Source organism: Lynx rufus, unplaced genomic scaffold (genome assembly GCF_022079265.1).
Source record: "Lynx rufus isolate CCGP_SWC_20201006 ecotype Redwood Valley unplaced genomic scaffold, mLynRuf1.p SCAF_12, whole genome shotgun sequence".
Taxonomy (NCBI): domain Eukaryota; kingdom Metazoa; phylum Chordata; class Mammalia; order Carnivora; family Felidae; genus Lynx; species Lynx rufus.
This window is the reverse complement of record NW_025814826.1, coordinates 25,067,174-25,094,131: the sequence shown is the minus strand read 5'-3', so window position 1 is coordinate 25,094,131 and position 26,958 is coordinate 25,067,174. Positions and strand designations below refer to the sequence as shown.

The following is a 26,958-nucleotide window of genomic DNA, read 5'->3' as shown; positions in this document are numbered from 1 at the left end:
GTATTATGCTAAGTGAAATGAGTCAGTCAGAGAAAGACAAAAATCATATGACTTCACTCATATGAGGACTTTAAGAGACAAAACAGATAAACATAAGGGAAGGGAAACAAAAATAATATAAAACCAGGGAGGGAGACAAAGCAGAAGAGACTCATAAATATGGAGAACAAACTGAGGGTTGCTGGAGGGGTTGTGGGAGGGGGGATGGGCTAAATGGGCAAGGGCATTAAGGAATCTACTCCTGAAATCATTGTTGCACTATATGCTAACTAATTTGGATGTAAATTTTAAAAAATAAAAAATTAAAAAAAAATCCAACTGAGTTTTGTGTGTTGACTTTATGTCCTGTTAATTGCTGTGTTTACATATTAGATATAACGGTTTGTAGAATCTCTCATGTTTTCTGCATGTAAGATCATACAATCAATGGACAGAGATAATTTACTTCTTTATAATTTGAATGCATTCTATTTCTTTTTCTTGCCTAATTGCTCTGGTTAGAACTACTAGCACTTATTAGTGCTGAATAGAGGTGTCAAAAACATCCGTGCCTATTAAATGAAAAGCTAGACTATTTTTGTGAAGTCTGTTTCTCTTGCAGTATTAAGTTCCTGATGTCACCTTTCAGAGAGAGCAGTCTTTAGCATGTGCATGGTCACATGGGATGATAGTGGATTTAGTAGGGCTCTATTTTGCCCTCTTTCTAATCTCTGTTTTCTGCATGTGTTGATTTAACACTTGGCTTCTGGTTTCCACTAATTGCTGTCATATAGCCCTATGGTTTTCTTGGGACATAAATTATACCCAGTCTGAACCAATTAACTTTGGATCCCTTCTCAGAATAGTTTCTGAGGCCAGTATCTCAGGTTTTGACCCCTACGGCACTCTTCTTGGCTGTCTCTTTTCCTGGTTCTATCTGGGAAACTATGTTAGGTTTATAATGTAGCTTCCTGCCGTTTTCATGAAATTAGCAGACTCTTGTGAATTGCTAACCTCTAAAACCTCCAATGTTTCATGAGTGCCCTTAGGCTTAAACTTACCCACAATCCATTTCAAATAAACTAATTTCCTTTGGGGGAGCTCTAAAGCTCTGTTCTTATGGACTACCTCACCCCTGAGCAGAATTTCTGAGTCACTGCTTTCCAGTGAGAATGGGGACAGTGGTCACTTCCCTGAGAGTGCTTCATAAATGACCAGAGTGTTAGGCAGGGAAGGTACTCTCTGTTGTTCTTGGCTTGCCTTTCCTGACATGAACCTCCCTCATATGATCAAGCTGAGGAGAGGCATATCAGTTCCCAAGTATTGTCAACCTGCTGTGCTTGTGTAGAGCCTTCATTGTATGAGTGGTGGCTGCATGGAAGAAGGATTGCCCAATTTCATGGCCATATATATGAGGAATTTATATTTTTCAACTTGGAGCTGGGGGAAATGAGATATTCTGGTAGCCTGCCCTTCCTGGTGACATGCCATATTCCTTGACAGGAGATTGAGGAGAGAGAGCTTCCCCACCCCATCTTCTTAGCTGCATATGGGGGGAGGAAGTGGGTCATGGCTCAGTGCCACAGACTCTTGTTCTTACTGAGATTTGTTACATTTTCTTGATTAAACGTATAATAACTTCTGATGCTAAACCTGGAGTTAGGCTAAATGTCACAGTTTAAAGGCATGGTTCTCTACAAGACTGCCCTCACTTCTGATACCAGCTGCTAGGAGGGGATTTATAGGCTACTGTCACTTCTGACCAACTGTTTATAAATTCAAATTTTCTCATGACCCTTTAGATTTAATAATTCACTAGAATCACTCACAGAATCCAGGAAAGTCCTATACAAGATTATGGAATTGTTATAGCAAAAAGGACAAATCAGAACCAGCCAAAAGAAGAGACATATAGGGTGAGATCTGGGAGGCTCCCAAACACAAAGCTTCCAGTGTCCCTTTCCCATGAGTCAGGATGGATCATCACCCCCCCCCCCCCGCCCCAAACACACACGATGTGTAATATTGCCAACCAGAGGGGACTCACTCAAGTTTCCAAAGTTGTCCAGAATTTTTATGAGCTTTCATTTTATAGGCATAATTGAATCATTCATTGGCCATGAGGTTGATACCAGTCTCCAACTCTCTCTCTTTCTCAGAAATTTGACTGATATCATTTGATTCAAAGCTCCAACTATCTAATCACATCATTGGTCTTTCTGACATGGCCATCACCCATCTTGAATCATCTTGTTAGCATAAACCCTGATGTGGTCCAAAGGGTCCCCCATGAATAATAAAGACACTCCTGTCACTCAGGAAATTCCAAGGATTTAGAGACTACCTCCCAAGAACTGGGGACAGAGTCCAGCCAAATGGGAAAATGTCTTATTTGCTGTATGTACTTGGAACAATTTCTAGAGACTTAAAAATTTTTTTTTCATTAATACTCTTCAGTTATGGTTGTTTGATGTGGGTGGGTTAATAGATCTCCTATGTCATTTGAAATAGAATGTCTTGGTTTTTTTTTAATTAATATTTATAAGATATGCCTTATTTTCCCTATCCTTTTAGTTTTAACTTGCCTATATCATAATATTTGAATTGAGTTTCATTTAGACAGCATGTAGCTGGGTCTTAATTTTTAATCTACTCTGCCAGTCTCCTTTTAACTCATGTATTTAGGTCATTTACATTTAATGTAATCATTGGTATGGTATGGTTTATGTCTGCCATTTTATTTCTTTTTTCTATTGTTGTTGTTTTTTTCTTGCCTCCTGTGGGTTACTGGGTCACTCTTTAGAATTCTACTTTGATTATCTAGACTTTCTTTGAGTTTATCTCATTATATAGCCATTTTAGTGCTTGTCTTAGTGCTTAGTGCTTGCTCTCATAATGTGTCAGTTTATGGATACTGTCATTTTACACTTTGGAGTGAAGTATAGAAATCTTACCTCTCTTTTTATCCCTTTACCTTTCTTATTTATAATTGTCTTAAGAATTTCCTCTCTATGTATTTATGTAAGTATGTATATATGTATGTGTGTATGTATTTATTTAGTAAACTTAGTGCCCAGGGTGGAGCTTGAACCCATGACCCTGAGATTGAGAGGTGCATGCTCTAGTGACTGAGCCAGTCAGGGACCCCTCCTCTATATACATTTAGACTAATTTATACATTTAGTATAATTTTTGCTTTGTCTGGAAAATATAATTTAAAAAAACCTCAGCGAAGAAACAAATTCGAGTATTTTTACCCATATTATTTATTTACCATGTTTTTTTCCCCTTCTTTCTGTTCTGTAGTTCTTTCTTTTTTGCTTCCTTTCTGCTAAAGATCTCGGTGTATCCATTCTTGTAGCATGGGTTTACTGGTAAAAATCATCTTAGTTTTCCTATATCTGAGAATGCTTCACTATACCCTTCATTCCTAAAGTATATTTTTGCTGGGTATAGGATTCTGGGTTGACAATACTTCCACCCATCTTCCCCCTAGCACTTGATAAATATTGTGCTATTTCCTTTTGACACCCATGGTTTGGGATGAGAATCCACTGTCATTTGAATTGTTTCTCCCCTGAGGTTAAGTTTTGCTTTTTCTCTAATTTTCAAGATTCTTTTTCTTTTTCTTCAGTTTTTGGAAGTTTAATTATGATGTGTTTTGTTGTGGATTTCTTTATATTTATCCTGCTCTGGGTTCACACAACATTTTGAATGTGTATAGTTTATGTCTTTTGCCATTTGGGGCATTTTCAGCCATTATTTATACTTCAGTACTTTTTTAGACCCACCTTCTTTCTCCTTTCCTTCTGGAACACCAGCAGCACAAATTTTAGTTCTTTTGTTGTAGTCTCACTGATCCCTGAGGTGTTCTTCATTTTATTTCTAGTCTTTTTTCCCCCTCTCTTGTTCATATGAGGTAATTTATATCTTTTTTTCAACTTCCGCTTCACCAATTCTTTCCTCTGTTCATTCTGCTGTTGAAACCATTCACTGAGATTTTTATTTCAATTAATGTGTATTTTAGTTCCAAAATTACCATTTGGTTTTTCTTTTTACCTTCCATTTATTTGCTGAGACTTTCTATTTGCTAAAGCTTTCTATTTTGCAGTTGTTTCAAGCATGTTTTTGCTTGCTTAATTGAAGCATTTTTATCATAGCTGCTTTAACATTGTTGTTGATTTTTTAAAAATCTCTGTCCTCTCAGTATTGGCATCTTTTGATGTTTTTTCATTCAGTTTGAGGTCTTCATGTTTCTTAATATGATTTGAAATTTTTTATTGAAAACTGTGTATTTTCTTAGTATACTATGAGACTGGGTATTTTGTACACCTTCTGTTTCCATTGTGGGGTGGTTTGGGTTTTTTTTTTGTTGTTTTTTTTTTTTTTGGTGTTTTGTTTTTTCAGTGATACCACTTGGCCTGTGGAGTAGGGGTGCCACCTTGTTACTGTTAGTTGCTAGTACAAGTCCAGTTTCTCTATTCTACCTCCAATGATACCCAGGGTAGAGGACTCTTCATTATTACTGGATAGAATGGGAATTCTGGCTGCACATAGTCTTCATTGATACCACAATGGAGATAACCTTTTCACCTCTAGGTGATGATTAAAATCCTGACTCTCCAATGTTCCTCTCCAGGCAACACTCTAACAGGGAGGGGAAAGGGTTTCTCATTACTGCCGGGTAGGGGTAGGGTAGATGTCCAGGCTTTCTGTGATCTCCATTGATACTATAGGGTGAGGTCAAAGTCCCAGATTCCTACTAGGCCTTCTCCAGTACCATCACAGTGGAGGTGATGGGGAGTCTTATTATATAGCTTGATGGCGGTAAAAGCGTGGGCTCCCAACTTGGCCTTTGGTGTTATAGGTGAGAATAGGACAACAGTTTTTTGTGTGTGTGCTTGGCTGAAGTAAGTAGTTTTTGTATGAGTTTTCTGTCTTACTAGACTGTTTCTTTCCTGGTCCTAAAAAATGAGTTGGTTATTTTTGCAAGGAGATTTTTAACATTAGATACATTACTTAATATTTATATTGTTCTGGGGTGCCTGGGTGGCTCAGTTGGTTGAGCGTCTGACTTCAGCTCAGGTCAGGATCTCACTGTTTGCAAGTTCAAGCCCTGCGTCGGGCTCTGTGCTGACAGCTCAGAGCCTGGAGCCTGTTTCAGATTCTGTGTCTCCCTCTCTCTGCCCCTACCCCACTCATGCTCTGTCTCTCTCTGTCTCTCAAAAATGAATAAACATTAAAAATTTTTTAAAAATATTTATATTGTTCTAATCAGTTCATTTTTATTTATAGTATTGTGGAATTAGTCATAACTTTCTGAGTAATACATAGACTAATTTGGAATAGATTATTAAATCAGAATTTATATCATATAAGGAGAATTAAAAGAGTTATGTGGATTAAGTTCTTTCATCCTAAAGCTACACTTTTTCTGTTATGTTAAACTAATACTTGAAGTTACTTTCTCACAACAAATAAAATTATGATGCTGACTGAGCACGTTATTTTTACACGTCTTCCCAAAGGGTGGTTTCACAATGCAAATCTTTTTCTTTTTTTTAAAAGTGATTTCTGCCTGGCTCCTATTTCTAGCTTTTCTATCATGCTACTTGAGAGAGACTCTGGTTCATTGAGCCTAGAAAATAGGTTTGAAATGAAAACCGGGAGACACCTCATATTAAGTTCAATATCTTGACACTTTCTTTTCTCTGTGCTGGTGTTAGAATATTTCAAGACTCATTTCCATAGAACTTAAACGTATAGATGCAAAGAATAAGAGTTTTTGTTTTCATATTTGTTTATTTTACCGATTGAAGGGTAGTTACATGTGCTAACCCCAAAAGCCAGATGCCGAGTTGCAGTCCCAAGCCTTGCTGCTTACCATCTGTAACTTTGAGAGGTCACCATGACCTCTCTGAGCCTCAGGGCCTTCAACTGGAAAATGGACAAAATCATAATTCCTGTGACAGAGGGTTATTGTGAGGATTACTGAGCTAATCTATGCAAAGCCTGCTGTCTAGTAAGGTCTATATGAATGTTACCTATGCTTATTCGTGCTTTATGAGCTCTCTGGAACAGATGCTTGGGATGCTAGCAGGGGAATAGTGAGTGCAATGTTAGGGGCTGCTGCAGCAGACATTTCAGTGTGTGTTTCTTCCTCCTGAGAGACTGGTCATTTGTGTCATATGGCAGGCTTACATAATGCATTTTTCAGGGTTTGTTTTTTTGTTTTGTGTTTTGTTTTTTACAGTTTTTGGTAAGTAGTCATTAATGGATTTTTTTCTGTGAAGAAAAAAACTAATGGTCTTCATTTTGTCAGAAACATTTTAACCCCATTTAAATAAATGCATAATTGAACATGGCTCATTATGTTCACAAGCTGCTCTCAAACTTCATTTTTACTGTACCAGTTTTGTCTCACTTGGTAGAAATGTTCATGGTTCTGTCTTTTTTGAACAGAAGAGATTTGTTCTATATAAGCCAGCTGAGACTTTGTTTATTATTAAGGTGAATTGTGAATTTATTCACGATACTCACATCCTTATCCTTTGTCATTATATACTTTCAAGTTTTCTTTTTTAAAGAAAAAACAACTGTTCAGCCCTCGGTTTTGAAAACTCTTGACTAACCCCTTTTCTTGGCTAAGATAGTGTACATATGTACAGTGGAACAAACTTTCCAAAGGCATTTCCCAGTTCATTTGAATTTTTTTCAAACAATGTTTTTGTTTCAAAAAATAAAAATTTTTTTGTTTCAACAAAAATTTCAAAAAACTCCTTTTGTTGCTATTATTACTTTTAGCTTTTTAAAGAAAATTTATCATTTACCATTTTGTGGTTCCCCTCCTCCCCATCGCACAGCTGAAATAATGAAGGCACAGTCTCTTTTAGGTGCGCAGGGTGCTGTGTCATGACCCTTCCGGTCAGGCCTCTGCCCTGGGGTTGCACCTGTTGTGGATCAGGGCTGGCACTTTTCCCTCTTGGTACTGTGCTCTCCAGAAGACTTTCATATCATGCCAAAAAGTTCTGTTGGTAATTTAATTCATAAACATTCACCAAACTAATAATTTCACATATATCATGTTAAATGTAGCTCCCCCCCCCCCCGCCAAAAGAAGAAAAAAGACCAATAAAATGCACAAATTAAAAAATTAGTGCTGTCCAACTCTAAGGGCAAGAACAGGGTTAGTTTTTAACCACTGATTTAAGGTATACTTTTTGAGCGCATTAAAATACATCATTTTGTTCATTTGTTCAATAATGACTCCTTTTTCAATGTAGCTGTTTCTTTAATCCAGAACAGCTTTAGTCTCATCTGCAATGTGAAATGTGATCAAATTTTTGCTAATTGGGAGCTTTACCTTCCAAAATGATTCTTAAACTGACCTTAAAAAAGAAACTTCTAGGGGCGCCTGGGTGGCTCAGTCGGTTAAGCGTCAGACTTCAGCTAAGGTCATGATCTCACTGTTTGTGGGTTCGAGCCCCATGTCAAGCTCTGCTGACAGTTCAGAGCCTGGAGCCTGCTTTGAATTCTGTGTCTCCTCTGTCTGCTCCTCTCCCACTCATGCTGTGTCCCTCTCTCTCTCTCTCTCTCTCTCAAAAATAAATATTAAAAAAAATGTTTAAAAAAAAAAGAAACTTGTAACAAATTCTTTACCTGTTTATTTGATTTTTTTCATTGTATTGCTTTTAGCCAACATTTTCCCTTTTTAGTTCGATTTTCAGGAGAATTTTTTTCTAATTTTGTATTAATTGATTCTTGTCTCTATCTAAATAGCTTATATTTGACTTAAAAGTTAGAACTAAGGACCTTGATTGAGCCTCAGCTGGAAGACAGGTTGATACTGAGCTGTTTGGAAAGGGAGAGGTGGGGTCCCCTAAAAATACCATCCTATTCCATTGTATCTCAATGACAGGGCAGCAGAAAGTGGGAGATTTCTAAGATCCAGTCAGGCTCCTTGCCAAAGATCATGAGAAGATGGATTGGCTATTCATATCTGCACTCCAGGAAGATGGCCATGGTGGTTCCATTGGTTCCTTCTTTTTTTTTTTTAATTTTTTTTTAATGTTTATTTATTTTTGAGACAGAGAGAGACAGAGCATGAATGGGGGAGGGTCAGAGAGAGGGAGACACAGAATCTGAAACAGGCTCCAGGCTCTGAGTTGGCAGCACAGAGCCCGACGCGGGGCTCGAACTCACGGACCGTGAGATCATGACCTGAGCCGAAGTCGGACGCTTAACCGACTGAGCCACCCAGGCGCCCCTCCATTGGTTCCTTCTTGGGCTACGTGTGCACTCATCTAATAAATAGCCCTGAGCTTACCTGGGAAAGAAAGAGTACCAGCCCTAAGCCACAGCCTAGGAAACCAGGGACGGTGCATCAGGCAGAGGCAGGGGTCAAAGCTGCAGACCCCAAGGCACAGGCACTGCCAATGCCAGCCCTGCTTACTCTTGGGGCCATATCCAGTGCTAGTGCCACTGTCCTTCTTGCCTCAGCGGCACCTTCTTCTGGGGCCTCTGTACTGAGGGAGAGGCCCAGAGAAACATAGCAGTGCTTTCATGTAATTGTAATTTAACAAGTTGTAAAAGTAGTGCAGAGGGTTTGCATGTGCCCATCACTCAGTTTCTCCCAATAGTGACATTTTATATAATTACAGGACATTCACAAAACCAGGAAATTGACATGGGTACAATACAATGAACTAGACTATAGACCTTCCTTAGATTTCATGAATTTTCACAGAGGTGAAAAATCACTGTAAGCCGGATAAATCATGTTGCTCATGCTTTTCTCAAATTTCCTGTTTTGAAACAGTAGTCTGTTTCCTAGTTTTTAAGATTTTTTTAAAATAACAATTTGTTTCTGAAACTTTAAAGATAAAGTGCATTGAGTGGATCAGAATGATGTTAAGAGATATTGCCATCATTAAGACACACAAGGGAAAGTTAGTGAGTAGCAAATGCTACAAAGGCAGACTTTATGTTTATCAGCAGGAAAATCAGCCATACACTTGACTCTGCCGCTTGAATCTTTGGCTGCCACTTGAATCTTTGGACAAAAGATTTAAAAAAAAGGAAAAAAAGAAAAACTCATTAGGCATCAATTTTGCCAGTAGCAACCAAGTAAGTTTTCAGATAACCAATTCAAAAAGTTGAGGGCTGTTTTAAGATAATTGATGCTAATCAGGAAGCATGCCTGTTTTCTGAGATAGCAATCAACAAAATATTCAGAGAAGAAATAAAAATCGGAGGCATCAGCTTTCAAAATATGCACAAATAATTTACTTTCTTATTAAAATTTGGTGAATTGTCCATGATAGTAACTAAGTAGAAGCAGAGTCTACCCACATGCACTATATTTCAATCAGAGGAAATTGCCACCCCACCATTCTGGTTCTTCTCTCACTTACAAACAAGTATTTTTATCCCTATGTGAATTATTAATTTTTTTTGTTATGCAAAACTTACTGTGGCAGAAGGAGACCTGAGTATTATTAGGTATTTTTTTAGTATTTACTAAAAAACATTTAGGGGCCCCTGGGTGGCTCAGGTCAAGCGTCCAGCTTCAGCTCAGGTCATGATCTCGTGTACATGGGTTCGAGCCCCACATTGGGCTCTGTGCTGACAGCTCAGAGCCTGGAGCTTGGCTTTGGATTCTTTGTCTCCCTCTGTCTCTGCCCCTACCTTGCTTGTGCTCTGTTTCTGTCTCTCAAAAAATAAAATGTTAAAAAGAAATATTTACTCCAATAGTTTTGTGACAAAAATTCAAAAAATTAAAAGCTTTGGTATAAAAAGTGACAAATTTATTTTACTAAGAAGCAGCTGTGCACTCATTCCATGGACTTGCAGAGAAATCCTTCCATATAGACTGGCATTAACCATTTGCATCAGTCTAGTGACATTATCCTTCTTACTGCATTGACTTGCCCTGTTGTTCTGATGCCCTGATACCAACTACTACTCAGTGACATTTATGTTCTTCAGCCTCTCTCAAAGAGTCAGGACATTACTGAACATTGAAAGGCAAGGTTCTCCTGAGTTTGCTTATCTGCACATATGATAAAATCTTTTAAGAGATCTTGATTCAAAATGTCCTCTATAACTCTTCCGGTAAAGACTGAAGCTCCATAAAGATGCTCCAGGAGGTTTTGCACGAACCAGAGGGTTCACGTACACATTTGAAAGAAACACAAACCCAAGGGGAAAAACATGTAAAATGTTCATGATGGTCTGGCATTCCTCATTTTGTAAGATGTCGCAGTCCCTGGCAAGTTTGGGCTTTTAAAATCCTGTTTGACACAGGAAACAAAAGTAAACATGAACTATTAGGACTTAATCAAGATAAAACTGTTTCATCTACACAGTTAAGGAAACAGTCAACAAAACTAAAAGGCAGCCTCCAGAATGGGAGAAGATACTTGCAAGTGACAAGTGACTTGCAAGTGATAAAGCATTAGTATCCAAAATCTATAAAGAACTTCTCAAACTCAACACCCAAAACCAAATAATCCAGTTAAGAAATGGGCAGAAGACAGGAATAAACATTTTCCAAAGAAGACATCCAGATGGCTAACAGGCACAGGAAAAGAAGCTTAGTATCGTATCACTCATCATCAGGGAAATACAAGTCAACACCACAATGAGATACCACCTCACACCTGTCAGAATGCCTAAAATTACCAACACAGGAAGCTACAGATGTTGGTGAGGATGAAGGGGAGGTAAAGGGGAGCCCTCTTACACTGTTGGTGGGAATGTATACCGGTACAGCTACTTTGGAAAACAGTGTGAAGTTTCCTCAAAAAGTTAAAAGTAGAACTACCTTATGACCCAGCAATTGTATTACTAGGTATTTATCCAATGGTAAAAAAATACAGATTCGAAGGGGCACATGCACCTCCATGTTTATAGCAGCACTATCAACAATAGCCAAACTATGGAAAGAGCCCACATGTCCATCAACTGATGAATGGATAAAGAAGATGTGTGTGTGTGCGTGCGCGCGCGCACACACACACACAATGAAATATTACTCAGCCATCAAAAAGAATGAAATCTTGCCATTTGCAACCACTTGGATGGAGCTAGAGTAATAAAAATGCCCATTTCATATGGTTATTATGGGGAGCTAAATGAGATAATTAATGTAAAGTGCTAGCATAATGCCAGTGTTGTATCTACAAGGTAGCTGTGTGCAATGGTTACAAACTGATAGTATGAAGATGGGAGGCAAAATCTAGGACAAAAGACAGATGATGGGAGAATGGGTTCAGGACATCCTAAGAGCATGAATATAATAGGATATAGCAGGCTTGAGCAAGGGAAATACATTTGAAGTCCATGAGCAAAACTGAGGTCCAAACTAACAGGAAATAAGGCACAAGCCTAGGTGGTTACATGAGAAGAAGTTTATCCTGCATAATAATCAAATGTAAATTAATGTAACAGTGAAATATTATAGTGTCAATAATTATTTAGAATAACTAAAGCCTGTTTCAACAGAAGGATGAGAAATCAGGTTTAGTTACACAATGCTAATAGAAGTATAGATTGTTGGGGCACCTGGATGGCTCAGTTGGTTAAGCAGTCGACTTCTGCTTGGGTCATGATCTCACGGCTTGTGAGCCCACACAGCCTTCTGTGCTAACAGCTGGGAGCCTGGAGCCTGCTTCCCATTCTGTGTATGTCTCTCTCTCTCTGCCCCTCCTCCCCCCCCCAAAATAAATAAACATTAAAAAAAATATTTGGAAGTATAAATTGTTATAGGTTTCCAGGAGGCCTAATTGGCAAAATAAGTTAGAGTCCTTAAGTATTTATAGCCTAAATTACACTTTGATTCTACTTTCAGAATCTTTACCCGTCTGAAAAGCTACTTAAATTTACAACAGGAAGAACCTAAACGAATTGTGACCAGTGCATTTAGTCCGTTACTAATATTCAAGTTGAAAATCATTCAGTGGTTGACTGCAGAAATCCACATGTGTCTTTATACTCTTTCAACAACTATTCTACTAGTTGAGCTCTGTAGAAAGGAATCTTCTTTATTCGTGAAGAAAAGTCAACGCAGGCTTTACTTGTAGAATAAGGGAGTCTGAACCCTGCGTGAGTTCTTATACTGTGAGGTAATGCCTCTCTTGAGTGTTGAGAGAGCATTTTTGTTGCTTTATAATATTGTTATTGGCAAGCCCGTTACTGCTGTATAATAACAATACTGAAGTAATGCTGTTAGTTTCTTGATTTCTTAAATTGAGTGTCGAATTTAGAGTAATAACATTTAAATTATTCTTCAAATAAGATTTACATGTGGTATTTATGCAGCTAGTGAAAAAACAAAAACAAATAAGACATTTCATTTATCAAATTGGTAAATATTTTTACAACTTTATTGAGGTATAATTGAAGTATAATAAGCTGCACATAAGGTATTCAGTTTGATCACTTTTGACATATGACCTGTTTTTACTTACAGCACTTCTGACACCAAATATATGGGGATCTTTTTCCCCATACCAACCAATTCTCCAATTTTCCAGAAACCAGTTGGGTGTCCAACAGTTCCACTCAATTCTGACACTACCCAGAATGGAAAGTAGACCCCCACAGATAAGGACACTGTCGCACAAGACTGCCCCACTTCAGATGCCAGGCACAAGTCCTTTGCTGCCACCTGTACTTCTGGCCAACAGGCTATAAATTTAGGGGGTTCCCCCGACCCTCTCCTCAAGTTTGATCATGTGCTAGAATGGCTTACAGAACTCAGGAAGATATTTTATTTACTATCACTGGTTTATTATAAAGGATATAACATGAACAGTTAGAAGGGTCTGGACCACAGCAGTTGGCATCGGGATGCACCAAACCTCCCAGCATGTCAATATGTTTGAAACTCAAGAGGTCTCTGAGCTTCATCATTTGGGGGCTTTTTATGGAGGTTCCATTACATAGACATGATTGATTAAATCATTGACCGTTGGTGCTTGAACTCAAATCTTTAGCTCCTCTCACCTCCCCAGAAGTGAGGTTCTTATTTTGGTATTGGATATTATTTAAAGATCTTCTCCCTTATCTACACTAACAGAAAGCAGAGGCGCAAAGATGTTTTAATAATAATAATATCCAGTACCAAAATGGGGGAAAAAGGTACTTTCATATATGAATATGGGAATGTAAAATTGTTACAACTTTTGTGGAGCTGTGCCAATTTGGAGCAAATTGTTAGCGTCAAAAAACACCTAAAATGCATGTTGTTCGAACTAGCAATTCTGTTTCTAACTTAAAGAAATAAATTTTCTTATAAACAAGGATTTAAAAGGGGTGCCTGGGTGGCGCAGTCGGTTAAGCGTCCGACTTCAGCCAGGTCATGATCTCGCGGTCCGTGGGTTCGAGCCCCGCGTCGGGCTCTGGGCTGATGGCTCAGAGCCTGGAGCCTGTTTCCGATTCTGTGTCTCCCTCTCTCTCTGTCCCTCCCCCGTTCATGCTCTGTCTCTCTCTGTCCCAAAAATAAATAAAAAACGTTGAAAAAAATAAAAAAAAAAAAGGATTTAAAAACAAAAATGTTTATGACTATGTTGTTTACAGTTACAAAAATTTGGAAACAAGTTAGATGTCCAACAATATGGGCTTGTTTAAGGTAATAGTTTGTATAATTAAATATTATGCTTTAATATTAGTAGTAAAAGTCTATTGTTTTATAAACAACAGGATCATATGGTATTCCTGTGTTTTAGCACATTTTTTCACCTCAACAACAAAAAAGAGTTCATATAAAAAATACTAAAACTGTATCTTTAAAGCAAAATGTTAAAAATAGTTTCCTCTGTTTAGTGAGATTTATCTGTATTTTTTCCAGTGCATATATTTTTTAAGTTTATTTATTTATTTTGAGAGAGAGAGAGAGAGAGGAAGAGAGGGAGAGAGCACATCTCCACACAAGTGAAGAAGGAGCAGAGAGAGAGGGAGAGAGAATCCCAAGTAGGCTCCAAGCAGTCAGCACAGAGCCTGACATGGGGCTCAAATTCACAGACCGTGAGATCATGACCTGAGCTGAAATCAGGAGTCAGATGCTTTACTGACTGAGCCACCCAAGTGCCTTGATGCATATTTTCTTTAAAAAATTTTATTTGAAATTTTTTCCTGATTATAAAACTAACACAAAAGCATAAAATCAATCCATAAAATTGGACTGATATATGAATTTGAGCTATAAATTATTTTATAAAATAACTTCTTTGTTTTGATGTTATCAGGATAAAGTCCTTGGAGTTTGGCCCTCCCTACCTCCACTTTTTACCTTTTGCAGTTCCCACCTCCCTCTTCATGCCCTAGTGGTAAGGAAATGCCTGAGGTTTCCTGGCACACGCATTCGGCCGGTCCCTGCCTTTGTCTGTCTGCCTTTAGTTTTCTTCCTCCTCAGCTTTATTCTCCTTATCCCTTGAAATCTGCTGTCAGATTTCAGCATGTTCAGGCATGTTCGAGAAGCCTTTCCTGAGCTCCTAGTGCTTAACCTTTCTCATCCCACTGCTCTCTAGATTCATTTCTTCTGAGCCACCTGCCACATATTAGCCCTTTTCATTTTCCTCTCCCAACAGAATGAGCCTCACTGGAGGTCAGGACAGTATTGGTTAGCACAGCACCTAGAACCTAGCAATAGAAGCTTACCTATGTGTGTGTACACGCACGTGTATAACTGAACAGTAGAAATAAAGATGTGATGGGATCAAGTAGCATGGAGTGTTGGAAGAAGTGTGAATATATCTGCATGACTGGAGCATGAGATCTTTATGAAGAATTTAGATGAGGATAGAAATGTAAGGAGGAGCCAGATAATTAAGGGCTTGATTTGGCATCCCAAGGAATTTGGATTTTATAGCATAGTGATGGGAAGCCAGAAAAGATGTTTATGTAAGAAAATCACTAGCCTTAGCATTTTTCAAAGTGTTAGTTGTTATCAATGTTATGTAAAAAACTGGGACTTGGAATTTTTGAACCACTATATTGGACTCCTGAAATTAATATAACACTGTATGTTAACTATACTGGAATTAAAATCTAAATTAAAAAAAAAACTTAGATATAAAATAAATTTGGGAAGTCCTGGGTAAAACCAAGTTGAATAGATTTTTATTCTTTTGGACTTCTCAGTCTTTACTATGCTAATATGCATTTTTAATCCTCCAAAAGGTAGGTATGTGTGTGTGTGATATAATTTACATTATTTCCCAGATTTATTTATCATAGAACACTTCTATTTGGGACTATGTTATAGACATGTGGGGAAATAGACACTAGTATCAGTGAAACCTTTTAGTGATTGTTACAGTAGTTCAGGTGAGAAACATTGAAGGCTTGAATCAGAAGGTTAATGGTTGGAGAGAGAGAGAGAGAGAGGAGAGAGAGGCAGGCAAGAGCATGGTAATTAGGTTTTATCTGCCAGAACACATTCTCCAGAAGTGGTGATTTCTCAGTAATTTTATAAGATAGCATGATTTGTGATTTGCTAATATCTGATCCAAAGACATTAGAACAAGCAGTGTGAAATGCAGTTTGAAACATGTCTGAGATAAATGGTGGTCAGAGGAAAGTGCTTCTATTTATATGTTTACAACCCCACCAACTGATAACATAGCCCCAGGCTCACTCCTTTTGATATCAGAACCTGTCCACCGTCTGGCATGAACTAATGCACTTGATGATGAAGGGACAGATTCTAGACTGAATATGGTGACTACTTGTTACTGGGTGAGGCAAAGCCAGGAGTCTAGGTTGGACAACCGAGCAGATAGATGGTGGTATCATAATGAGATTTGCAAGATAGGACAGTGTGCCAGTGTTGGGAAGAAGGCACTCTGTCACTCTTTGAAATGTTCATGAGTGAGAGTTGTCTGTGGGACACCCTTGTGAAGAGGAACCGCACCCGGAGGCCATCAGGTCTATGAGTTTGTACCTCCGATGATTTGGACTGATCCCAGTCCTCATTTTACCTACTGTCTCTCAGTTGCTGTGTATGTTAGAGGTTCATGTCTCTATGAGATCATAAAAAATTAAATTGCACGTTGAAGACCAAGCACATTCCTAATCTTTTTAAACTTCTGATTTTAGGAATATTGAACTATATATTATTCATCTCTAAACGGAGGCTGCCTCTGCCTCTGCAGGTACGAGGAAGATGCTTGATTGACAGTGTTTCTTACTACTTGGTTACTAAACCAAGTAAAAGCATTAAGTTAAGTATTTTATTTTTATTTTAATTATTTTAAGTGTAGTAACACTGTTCCTTCATTTTATTTATAGCTCCAAAAGGAATTCTTCATTTGTCTCCTGATGTTTATCAAGAGATGGAAGCCAGCCGCCACAAAGTAATCTCTGGCACTACTCTAGGCTATTTGTCACCCAAAGATATGAACCAACCCTCAAGCTCTTTCTTCAGTATATCTCCCACATCGAATAGTTCAGCTACCATTGCCAGGGAACTCCTAATGAATGGAACGTCTCCTACAGCTGAAGCCATAGGTTTAAAAGGAAGTTCTCCTACTCCCCCTTGTTCTCCAGTACAACCTTCAAAACAACTGGAATATTTAGCAAGGATTCAAGGCTTTCAGGTATGAATTACAAGCAAAAACAAAAACAAGAAAAAAAATTCATTAGCCCCAAATCCTTCATCTCTATCCATCAGAAAGCTCATTCTTGCCTGCTAGTGTGATCTATATGCCACTTACATTGTAAAGTATCAGGAACACAGAGGTCAGAAAAAAGAGAGCCATATGCACGTGCCTCATTTTTTTTTTTTTTTCATTCTATCCATTCATCTTTTGCTTCCTGGCTCTCCTCCGTTTTTCTTCTTCTTCCTATTATTTTTTTTTTTTTGAACATTTTTAATTCTCTGTTCTGTCTTCCAGTTGGTCTTGATTGGGTGCATCTATCTTCTCACTCTGTCTTCCACAAACAAAAATTCTGCCTTTCATACATTTGGTGTTAGTATTTAGCACTAAGTTCTCCCTCATTTACAATAAGGCTGAGGTTTTCTAATGATGATTTTATTTCCATAGCAGTTTTGAAGTCGGCATTCTATTGCTAGTAGTGATTCAGGTATACCGTTAAGGTACAACATCCTAGAACTCTGTTATCTTAGGAGTCAATTAAACATGGTATTAGAACAATAAGGACATGCTTTCTAGTTGTTTGAAGCATAAAAACATGTATTTGTTTTAGTGGATCACGTTTTGAACCGTGTAGGGTAGGCCCTGCCTCGGTACTAATAATTCTGTTTTACTGGTTAGTCTAACTCTAGCTCACAGCTCACTGAACTTGTGTATATGAATTTGGGAATGGGAATTTTTTCCCCTATTCTTTGTTCCCTTAGGAAAAAAACCCAGCAGTCCTTTGTGGATAGAGCTTTTAAAAGAATTGTTAACTCTAGGAAGAGGAAATACCTATGTTCTGATTTCTTAGTTGCCTTGAAAATCATGTACTGAACTGTAACTGCTGACTTGACTGGATGAACAGCCGTGTGCTTGTGCGTAGAAAGAGTGTACTGCACCCTCAGATCTCACTGTTCTCATCCCCTTTTCCATCTTAGTCTTATTCCCTAAGACCAAAAACTGTAATTTCCTTTAGAAATGCTCTAGAAGATCTGTATTGTGTAGAATGATCATGTATTTATAAAAATTTTACCAGTTTAGATACGAAATCAGAAAGAAGATCTTGTGTTTTGGCAGGTATTTTGCATGGTTTTTTTTGTTTGGTTGTTTGGTTGTTTGTTTGTTTGTTTGCCTTCACAGAAACCCGATTCTTTCAAATCTATTGCCAGGTAATCGTTAGTGTTTTTAATCAGACTATTAATATGAATTGAAGAAGCTGTTATCACTTATTGGCTCTGTCGTCTGAAATTTTAAACACTTGATTTAAAGTTAAAAAATTTTAGAATTTGTTTTTGTTGTTTACCTTAAGAATGACAATAAATCACTGTTTAAAATAAAAAGACCTTGATTCATATAGTTAAAGTACTGGAGAAAAGCTAATAATTCTTAGTTTTATCTATAATCTGCACACAATGAACTAGAAATAAACTGTGATGAAAAGAAATTCACTGCTTATTTACAAACCTAGTCATTTAGAAATGTCTGAGAATAACACTGCATTTTTATAGAAACAAAGCACAAAATACATTCAAGCTCTGAATTGATTTTTTTGCTTGGAGATGTTATTATGGTAGATGTAATTTTGCTGCCAGAAAAACTACTTAAATTTTTTTATTTGTATTTATTTGTTAATTCTTGGTAATGATAACAATTATAATTTTATAATTACTTTAGTCAAAATGGAGAGTCTGTTTCCCTTATTATTGGGCTGACTGCTCAGACCTCTTTATAAAGCTTATGCTAAGATGATATACTCTTATTTATGACAAGTTAAACATTTCCAAATTCGTGTACTGTGATTTTTACATACTAATGAACATAAACAGATGGTTTGAAAACATTACTGTGCTTCTTTGGTCGAATGAGCTTGGTATTGAGTGAAATCCTGTGTCACGGAGAGATCACAGCCTGCATCTGAGCAGTGAACAGAATCTTTGTGGGAAATGGCTTAGTGTCTTCTCAGGCACATGGCATATCTTCATGATGTCACAGTAAAAGGTTCTTCATAGTTGAGAGTTTGTAGGTTACTAACTTTATCAGGTATCTTTACATGGTAGAAAAACATGTAGACTGTTTCTCTTTCTTAAATGTTTCAACTGGACTGTAGTTTAGAAGTTATAGGGTCAGCTTGTTATGGATTTCATGCTATTCTGTTATTTTTCTTTCTGGAATTTAAAACAATAAATTCTTTTTCTGTGTTTCTAGGTTAGTACTTTTTTATTTTGTTATTGTACATTGAATAGATATTACTGCTTATTGAATATTGTATAAACCCTTCTTTGGCCTTCCTTGACCATTTGAAATTTGATTTAAGCCTATCAGAGCCTTTGTATGTGACAGCTATATTGTATTACAAAGTAAAAATATATTAGTGTACTGAAAACTAAGTTGTTTTAGCTTTAAATTTTTTTCATTACTCAATCTTTAATTGAAATTTATAAATTACAGAAAGCCTATTTGCTTACTAGAATGTAGGTATTAAGCTCACATTTTTTGCTTAAATCTACAAAATAATTAAAATTATTATGCAATTAAAGTTATTATTAATAAAGCTGACTTCACAGAGCAGAATGTGACTGAACACCTGCACATTCTTGGTACTTTTATCACTGTTTGGGCTCACCTTAAGTTTTATCATATTTTAGATGCAAGCGTCTGGATCCCTTCATAAATGAGTGTTTCTTTGAAGTTTTATTGAGTGCATTTTAACTATCCTCTTTTAAAGTCTGAATGTTCTTATTGATTGTCTTATTATTTTCTAGCAAGAAAAGTTTTTTTAAGTTTTTATTTATTTTTGAGAGAGACGATGTGAGTGGGGAGGGGCAGAGAGAGAGAGAGAGAGAGAGAGAGAGAGAGAGAGAGGGAATTCCAAGCAGGCTGTGCGCTGCCAGCTCAGAGCCCTATGCGGGGCCCAAACTCACAAACTGTGAGCTCATGACTTGAGCCAAAAGAGTCAGATGCTAAACTGACTGATCCTGGCACCCCAAAACTATTCAGCTCTTTAAATGTTTAATGTTTATTTATTTTTGAGAGAGAGAGAGATGGAGACAGAGCGTGAGTAGTGGAGGGGCAGAGAGAGAGGGAGACACAGAATCTGAAGCAGGTTCCAGGCTCTGAGCTGTCAGCACAGATCCCGATGCGGGGCTTGAACTCATGAACTGGGAGACCTGCACTGAAGTCAAACGCCTAACCAACTGAGCCAACCTGGTGCCCTGTAACTATTCAGCTTTTTAAAGACAGTTATTATGGCGGAGACATTCTTGAAATGCTGTGCATTTGAACTGAAGTAGATTTTGTTTTGTTGTGTTATAATTTACGTTATTCTAAGTTATAACATTAATATGCTTGGCCATACTAATTTTATTAGAAATCTAGATTTGTATAATTAGATATAAACAGTTTCTTTGTCTTTTGGTTCTTCTACTAATTCCAGTGTATGTGTATGGGTAGGGTGGTTCCCACACAGCACCAAGTAATTCTCAGGACACCAGCAAGGTGTCAGAATTCAACTCAATTCCAATACTGTTTCCATGGAGACAGCATCAGATGCCCCAGGTCAAGGGTTCAGTCCTGCCAGACACCCTCAGCCCTCCCCACCAACTATTAGATGCCAGTAGCAAGCCCAGGTTGCTGCCTGTACTTTTGACTGACCAGCCATCAATCAGAGGTTCCCACAACCTCCTCCTCAGGTTCAGTAATTTGCTAGAGCAACTCCCAGGACTCCGAGAATTTTACTTCCTAGATCACCCGTTTATTGTGAAAGGAAATAAGTCAGAGCAGCCAGAGGGAAGGGCACAGAGCTTCCACGCCTTCTCCTGGCGCACCACCTTCCCAGCACCTCCATGTGCTCACCAACCCAGAAGCTCTCAGAATCCTGTCCTTTTGGACTTCATTATGAAGCCACGATTGGTTAAATCATTGACCATTGGCGATTGATTCAACCTCCAGCCCCTCTCCCATCCCCCAAGGTCAGGGGGATGGGACTGAAAGCTCTAACCCTCTAATCATTGTTTGGCTCCATTGGCGATCAGCTCCCATCCTTAGCAGACGACTCTATCGCTTTCAATACTTAGGAAATACCAAGGGTATGGGGAGCTAGTATCAGAAAAAAGGGGTGAAGACCAAATGTATATTTCTTATGAATCATAGTATCATGCTCTATTTAAATGAGTCATTAGAAAAGTGATTTGATTGGAAATGAAAATTAATTCTTTTAGCAAGTTATCCTTTCTAGATGAATTTAATTTCAGTTTGCTATTCTCTGTCCCCTTTTTGTGATCATCATCCATTGAATAGTGTTGATTTTGAAACCTCTGGATAAACTATAAGCTAGGTTTGCTTTTTTCACATTAAGAATATAAACAAAGAAATAGTTGTCTTAGTTAAACCATAATTATTTTTACAAAATCAAGGAGGGTTTTATAGAGGGTTTTTTTTTATTATTTTGAGTTTTAGATGTTAGTACTGTTTCTAGCAAGATGAAAATGTCAGTAGAAAGCTTTAAAATACCTACTTAAAATCTTTCTTTCAAATACAATTCAAACTTAATACATTTCAACTGGTTTTATCTCCTTTTATGAAGTTTAATATGATTATAGCAGGCTTATTTTACAGTTACAGGCTTCCTTTAAATATTTACTTTAACATATATGGCATATAACATTAAAAAAATTTTTTTAGCATTTATTTATTTTGAGAGAGAGAGTCAATGCAAGCAGGGGAGGGGGCAGAGAGAGAGGGAGACACAGAATCCGAAGCAGGTTCCAGGCTCTGAGCTGTCAGTACAGAGCCTGACGTGGGGCTTGAACCCACAAGCCATGATATCATGACCTGAGCGAAAGATGGACGTTCAACTGACTAAGCCACTCAGGCGCCCCTATGGCATATAACATTTTAAGAATATGGCCGTAATACAGATTCCATTAAGAATTAGTATGGAAGGTAGCTGACCAATCTGAGAATCAACCTTTTGTCTTTCCTTTTTCATTCTTCCCTGTACCTCATTTTTTATAATCCAAGTATTTATCATCAAAGAGGCTATTTGCAGCTTTTTTTTTTAAGAATGAGGGATCTATTTTTTTCAAAGAGCAATATAAATTAAACTTTGTAGGTTTTTTTCGTAGAATATGGAGAAAGAAATCATGCATATACATATACCCCCCACTTAGAAATATGTTTTTCCCCAATTTTAAATTTATCCTTGAAACATAACTTACTACATTATTTCTCAGCCCAAATTTTCATCTATGCCACTATAGAAATGGCTGTATAAAATGGGGAGAAGTTACTCAGAGTGCAATGAGTAAAATACATTTGTGGGTTTGGCATGGGGTCAACAGATTCTGCTCTGATTTGCAGTTGCTTTTTTTAAAAATTTATTTATTTATTTAGTTAGTAAGTTTTAGAGAACACACTTGGGGCGGGGGGGGAGAGAGAGAGAGAGAGAGAGAGAGAGAGAGAGAGAGAGAGAGAGAATCCTAAGCGCGCTCTGCTGCTTAGCACAGAGCCCTATGCAGGGCTTGATCCCAGCACCTAGGGATCATGATCTGAACTGAAATCAAGAGTCAGATGCTCAACCGACTGAGCCACCCAGGCACCCCTGCAGTCATTCTTTAAAAATCCCTTTTGTTAAATTTTTTTTTTGTTTTGTTTTTTTTTTCAATGTTTATTTTTTTGGGGACAGAGAGAGACAGAGCATGAACGGGGGAGGGGCAGAGAGAGAGGGAGACACAGAATCGGATACAGGCTCCAGGCTCCGAGCCATCAGCCCAGAGCCTGACGCGGGGCTCGAACTCCCGGACCGCGAGATCGTGACCTGGCTGAAGTCGGACGCTTAACCAACTGCGCCACCCAGGCGCCCCATTTAAAAATCCCTTTTGGATTTGGCCTTTACTACTTTCCAAAGACGTTGGAGACTTGGTTTAGTATTTGAACTCTCCCAAAAGCTTGGTGTTTCTATAGTGACCCTAAAATTCAGGTTTGTTCTTCAAATGGGCAACCCAAGTTTGTGTAGACTGACTTATTGTCTCTGGTATCATTATACCTTGACATATTTTGCCAAACTCCCAAAAGTATGCAGACTACGTATTACAAAACTACTTCTGTAAAAACCAGTGGAATTATCTATCAACTCATTTTGCTGAAATTTCTAACTCTATAGAAAAAAACTTCTGGTTGAAAGAAAGAAATCCTGATGCATATAAACCATGATCAGTAACAATAATATAGGTAAGAATCAGGCAAGCCTTGAGTAAAATAGTCCCTTATTACTACATGCATTTATTCTGGACTCACTTCACCCTAAGTCACTACAGAGTACAACCATGGAACTCAAAAGGACAAAGACATTCATCTTGGAGCCTTGATGTGCCAGCACGCACATAGTAAGACATATAAGGTATTTCAAAGAAAAAGTACTATACAAACATGGAAAGAGCCTTTCCTACCACCGTGACTTTGATGTGGTACAGAAAAAAACAAAGGCTGTCATTAATGTGTCTTCCCCAAGTAGAAATACCTAGCTTTCTCTGTTTGTATCAAACTTCAGCTCAGCATGAGAATTCTACTTGGAATCATTTGAAAATCATGGGGTGCCTGGGTGGCGCAGTCAGTTAAGCGTCCGACTTCAGCCAGGTCACGATCTCGCGGTCCATGGGTTCGAGCCCCGCATCAGGCTCTGGGCTGATGGCTCGGAGCCTGGAGCCTGTTTCCGATTCTGTGTCTCCCTCTCTCTCTGCCCCTCCCCCGTTCATGCTCTGTCTCTCTCTGTCCCAAAAATAAATAAACGTTGAAAAAAAAAATTAAAAAGAAAATCAAATCTTTGAAGAAATTATTTTTCATCTAAAGGTGAATTAAATTTCCTTTTGCTAGAAAAAGTCGGCAATAATAGGATTTTTACTTAGGGACATGAGATTAACTGTTCTACCCATCGAGTCTCTTCATGTTGGGCAAATAGCAATATACCCGTACTCATTCTGAGTCATGTTGAAATGATCTATTTTTCCTCTCTCCAGCAATCAGCTGTGTCTAAGATTTTTTTCATTAGTGACTGTGGTTAAAATTTCATATGTATTGTTCTCTTCTCACCCAGGATAAATCTTGAAAAAGAGAGCAATATGTGGAATTATTGCACGTAAAGGATTTTCTGCACACTGAAAAAAACAAACAACTAAGATAGCAGGCGCATGCTTCATTTTGGAAATATATGGGTAAATAAGGAAACGAAACTGACATTTACTGATTTAAGTAGGCTTTACTACCAGCGTGGAGCCCAGTGCAGAGCTTGAACTCACAACCCTGAGCTAAGATCAAGAATCAGATGCTTAACCAACTGAGCCACCAAGGCACCCAGATCTTTGTATTATTTTAAATTTTTTTTTTTTAACGTTTATTTATTTTTGAGACAGAGAGAGACAGAGCATGAACGGGGGAGGGGCAGAGAGAGAGGGAGACACAGAATCGGAAACAGGCTCCAGGCTCCGAGCCATCAGCCCAGAGCCCGACGCGGGGCTCGAACTCACGGACTGCGAGATCGTGACCTGGCTGAAGTCGGACGCTTAACCGACTGCGCCACCCAGGCGCCCCTGTATTATTTTAAATCAAACTGTTGTATAGTGTTTGGAGATTGATCCCTGTAAGTAGGACTAAGTTTGTGGTGGAGGTCCATGGTCTTCTAGATAGTGGTTTAGTTATTGATTTTATTAATCCATTTATGCCCTCTATTAGATACATAACCGAGTCTGAGTTATTTAAGAGTTCTAACTCTTTTGAGCTGGAAGGAAGTTTGAATTTTATTCTGACATAAAATTTTATTATGTAAATACACATTTGATGGACTACACAAGTAAAAGCTTTCTATTAGCAATGTAGTTTACTCATTTCCCCATGTGGAATTATTAGTTAATTTTAAACCCTGACAGAGTTTAGGTTCTGGAAAGTTCTGCCATCTTAACAGGGTCACATCAAAAGGCAGAGTTACTTGTCAGAGATAAGGGATATTTGAAAAACTTTCAACATGTTTTTGTCTGTATTACTGTCATTTTTTTAAGTTTAAGAAAAGCCCAGAATCAAGTCCTAAATTGGAACATTTGAGGAAACAAAGACCGCAGTTTGAAGACGATACAGTGATAGCTTGAATAAACCTTATTAAGAGAAAAATAGTAGCTAATGCATTAGTTTTCAGTAATCTCAGTATGTGAAAGAACTAGATGGATATGAAGTTAAATCTGGCTACAGAGTTTGTCAGCCCATTGAATATTGGAATTGATTTGTTTGAAGAACAGGAAATGGGACATCTTATTCATTCTGGGCAAACACTTAATAAGTACCTACACATGATAGGTAACATGTCAAGCACTGGACACAGTAGGAATTATGGTCAAGTTGAGCACAGACAGGTAAATAAAACCAATATGCCAAAGGTTGGCCACTACCATAAATTAGTCCTATCTCCAAGGATCATTGTTTGAACATTACACAACCGTTTGATAAAAATAATTAAAGATTTGTAGCATCTGCATGAAATAATGTATGTAATGTCTACCCCCATAGTAAGAGGCATAAGGGTCACTTCACTTTAGGTGTAGTTAGCCATGTCAAGAATCACAAATAAGAACGAACAGCTCTGACCGAAGGAATTAGGGAAGAACAGCGGATGAGACATTTGAAATAACTTTTAAAGAGCACATAGAATTTTCAGGTGAATAAGAATAGCAGGCAGAAGCCAAGCACTGAAGAAATGAAAGGACACAGCATTTCAGAAAATGCTTAGAGTCAAAGTGGAAGTGGCTGGCAGGGAGACTGAAAAGCTGTGTGTTGCTGGGAGTTTGGATTTTAGCTGTTAGGCAGAGACCAGGAACTTAACTTTTAAAAGGGTAGTGACATTGGTTTTGTATTGTAGAAAGACAGTTCTACCAGTGATACAAAGGATGAACTAGACAAAAAAGAGACATGATTGGTAGCAAAAAGACCAACCAAAGTGGTTTTGTGTGAATCCAGGAGAGAAATAACAAAGACTGAATTAGGGCAGAGCTGGTGGGCATAGAGGAGTGGGGCTGAGGTACAGTTGTCTAAGGTACAACTGGGAGAATTAAATCATCTCTTGTGCTGATTTCTGTGAGGACGCTTTCACTAGCCTGGTCAAGGTGGCAGCAAGATGTATCTATGTTAAAGAGTAAGTAGAGACTATTTGAGGATACGTAGACTACTTTTTCAGGAATTTCCAGGAGTGAAATAAAGTAGGATAGTATGAACGTGATGTGACTTGGGCAGGGTTTTATGTTTAGTGTGGATGAGATGAATAAACTTAGAAGAAATTAATGTTTAATGGCTAAACATGTGGAATTTAAGTTGCCTGAAATAAAGGTGTCCAGTACAGTTGTAAATGCATCTGGGGATCAGCAAGAAAGGATAGGACACACAGATTGGAGGGTCCTCTTTATTTAGATGTAATTGAAACCATAGAAGTAGGTAAGTTTGATTAGGGGAAATGGGTAATACTGTAGGAGAAATTCCAGATGAATGCTAACAATGTAAAGGGTTCATTTAGCCATTAATTCAACTGCAATATATTGAGCACCGCCTACAGGCCAAGTATACTTCTTGGCCCTGAGGATATAGTATAAGTGACAGTCAGGGTTTGTGCCCTCATGGAGCTACCATAAAACGGATGTGGAGGAGGTGGGATGTGGAGGAGGGGCAGGGGACAGGTGGAAGAACAGATAATCATATCTGAACACATGATAAACTCAAATGATATTAACATCCTAAGGTAACAGTTGTTAGGAAACTAATTGTGAGATTAATTATGATTATTTAGAAGTACATGCAATGACTTAGTGTCTCCAACTGTTGTGTCAAAGATAGCTGTGCTTTTTAAATGTTTGAATCAACCATACTGGCTATATAAACACACCCATTTTATCATGTAGTTTTGAAAAATGTGTGCAACCATGTGACTGCCACCGCAGTCAAGATGAGGATATTTCTATTACTATAAAAGTTTTCCTGGTGCCTCTTTGTAGCCTGTTTTCCTCACTACCCCCCCCCCCCATGGCTACAGATAACCAAGCTGTCCTTTTGTAACTAAAGAGTAGTTTTGCCTTTTCAGGAATTTTATAAAAATGGAACCATACAGCATGCAGTTTTGTATCTGGCTTTTTTCATTCACTTGTAATGTGTTTTTTTTAATTTTTTTTTTTTTTAGCGTTTTATTTATTTTTGAGACAGGGAGAGACAGAGCATGAACAGGGGAGGGTCAGAGAGAGGGAGACTCAGAATCTGCAACAGGCTCCAGGCTCTGAGCTGTCAGCACAGAGCCCAACGCGGGGCTCGAACTCAC

General features: G+C 38.1%; 1 protein-coding gene across 8 annotated transcripts in view; it reads left to right on the top strand.

Moving 5' to 3' along the window:
* The window catches only part of STAU2 (staufen double-stranded RNA binding protein 2), a 308,899-nt gene that overhangs the window by 167,244 nt on the left and 114,697 nt on the right, over window positions 1-26,958 (top strand). For all 8 annotated transcript variants that reach the window (XM_047074042.1, XM_047074041.1, XM_047074039.1 and 5 more), the window contains one exon: window positions 16,273-16,580. In XM_047074042.1, the coding sequence (XP_046929998.1) occupies window positions 16,273-16,580 (308 nt within the window). The remainder of the gene's footprint in view (window positions 1-16,272; window positions 16,581-26,958) is intronic.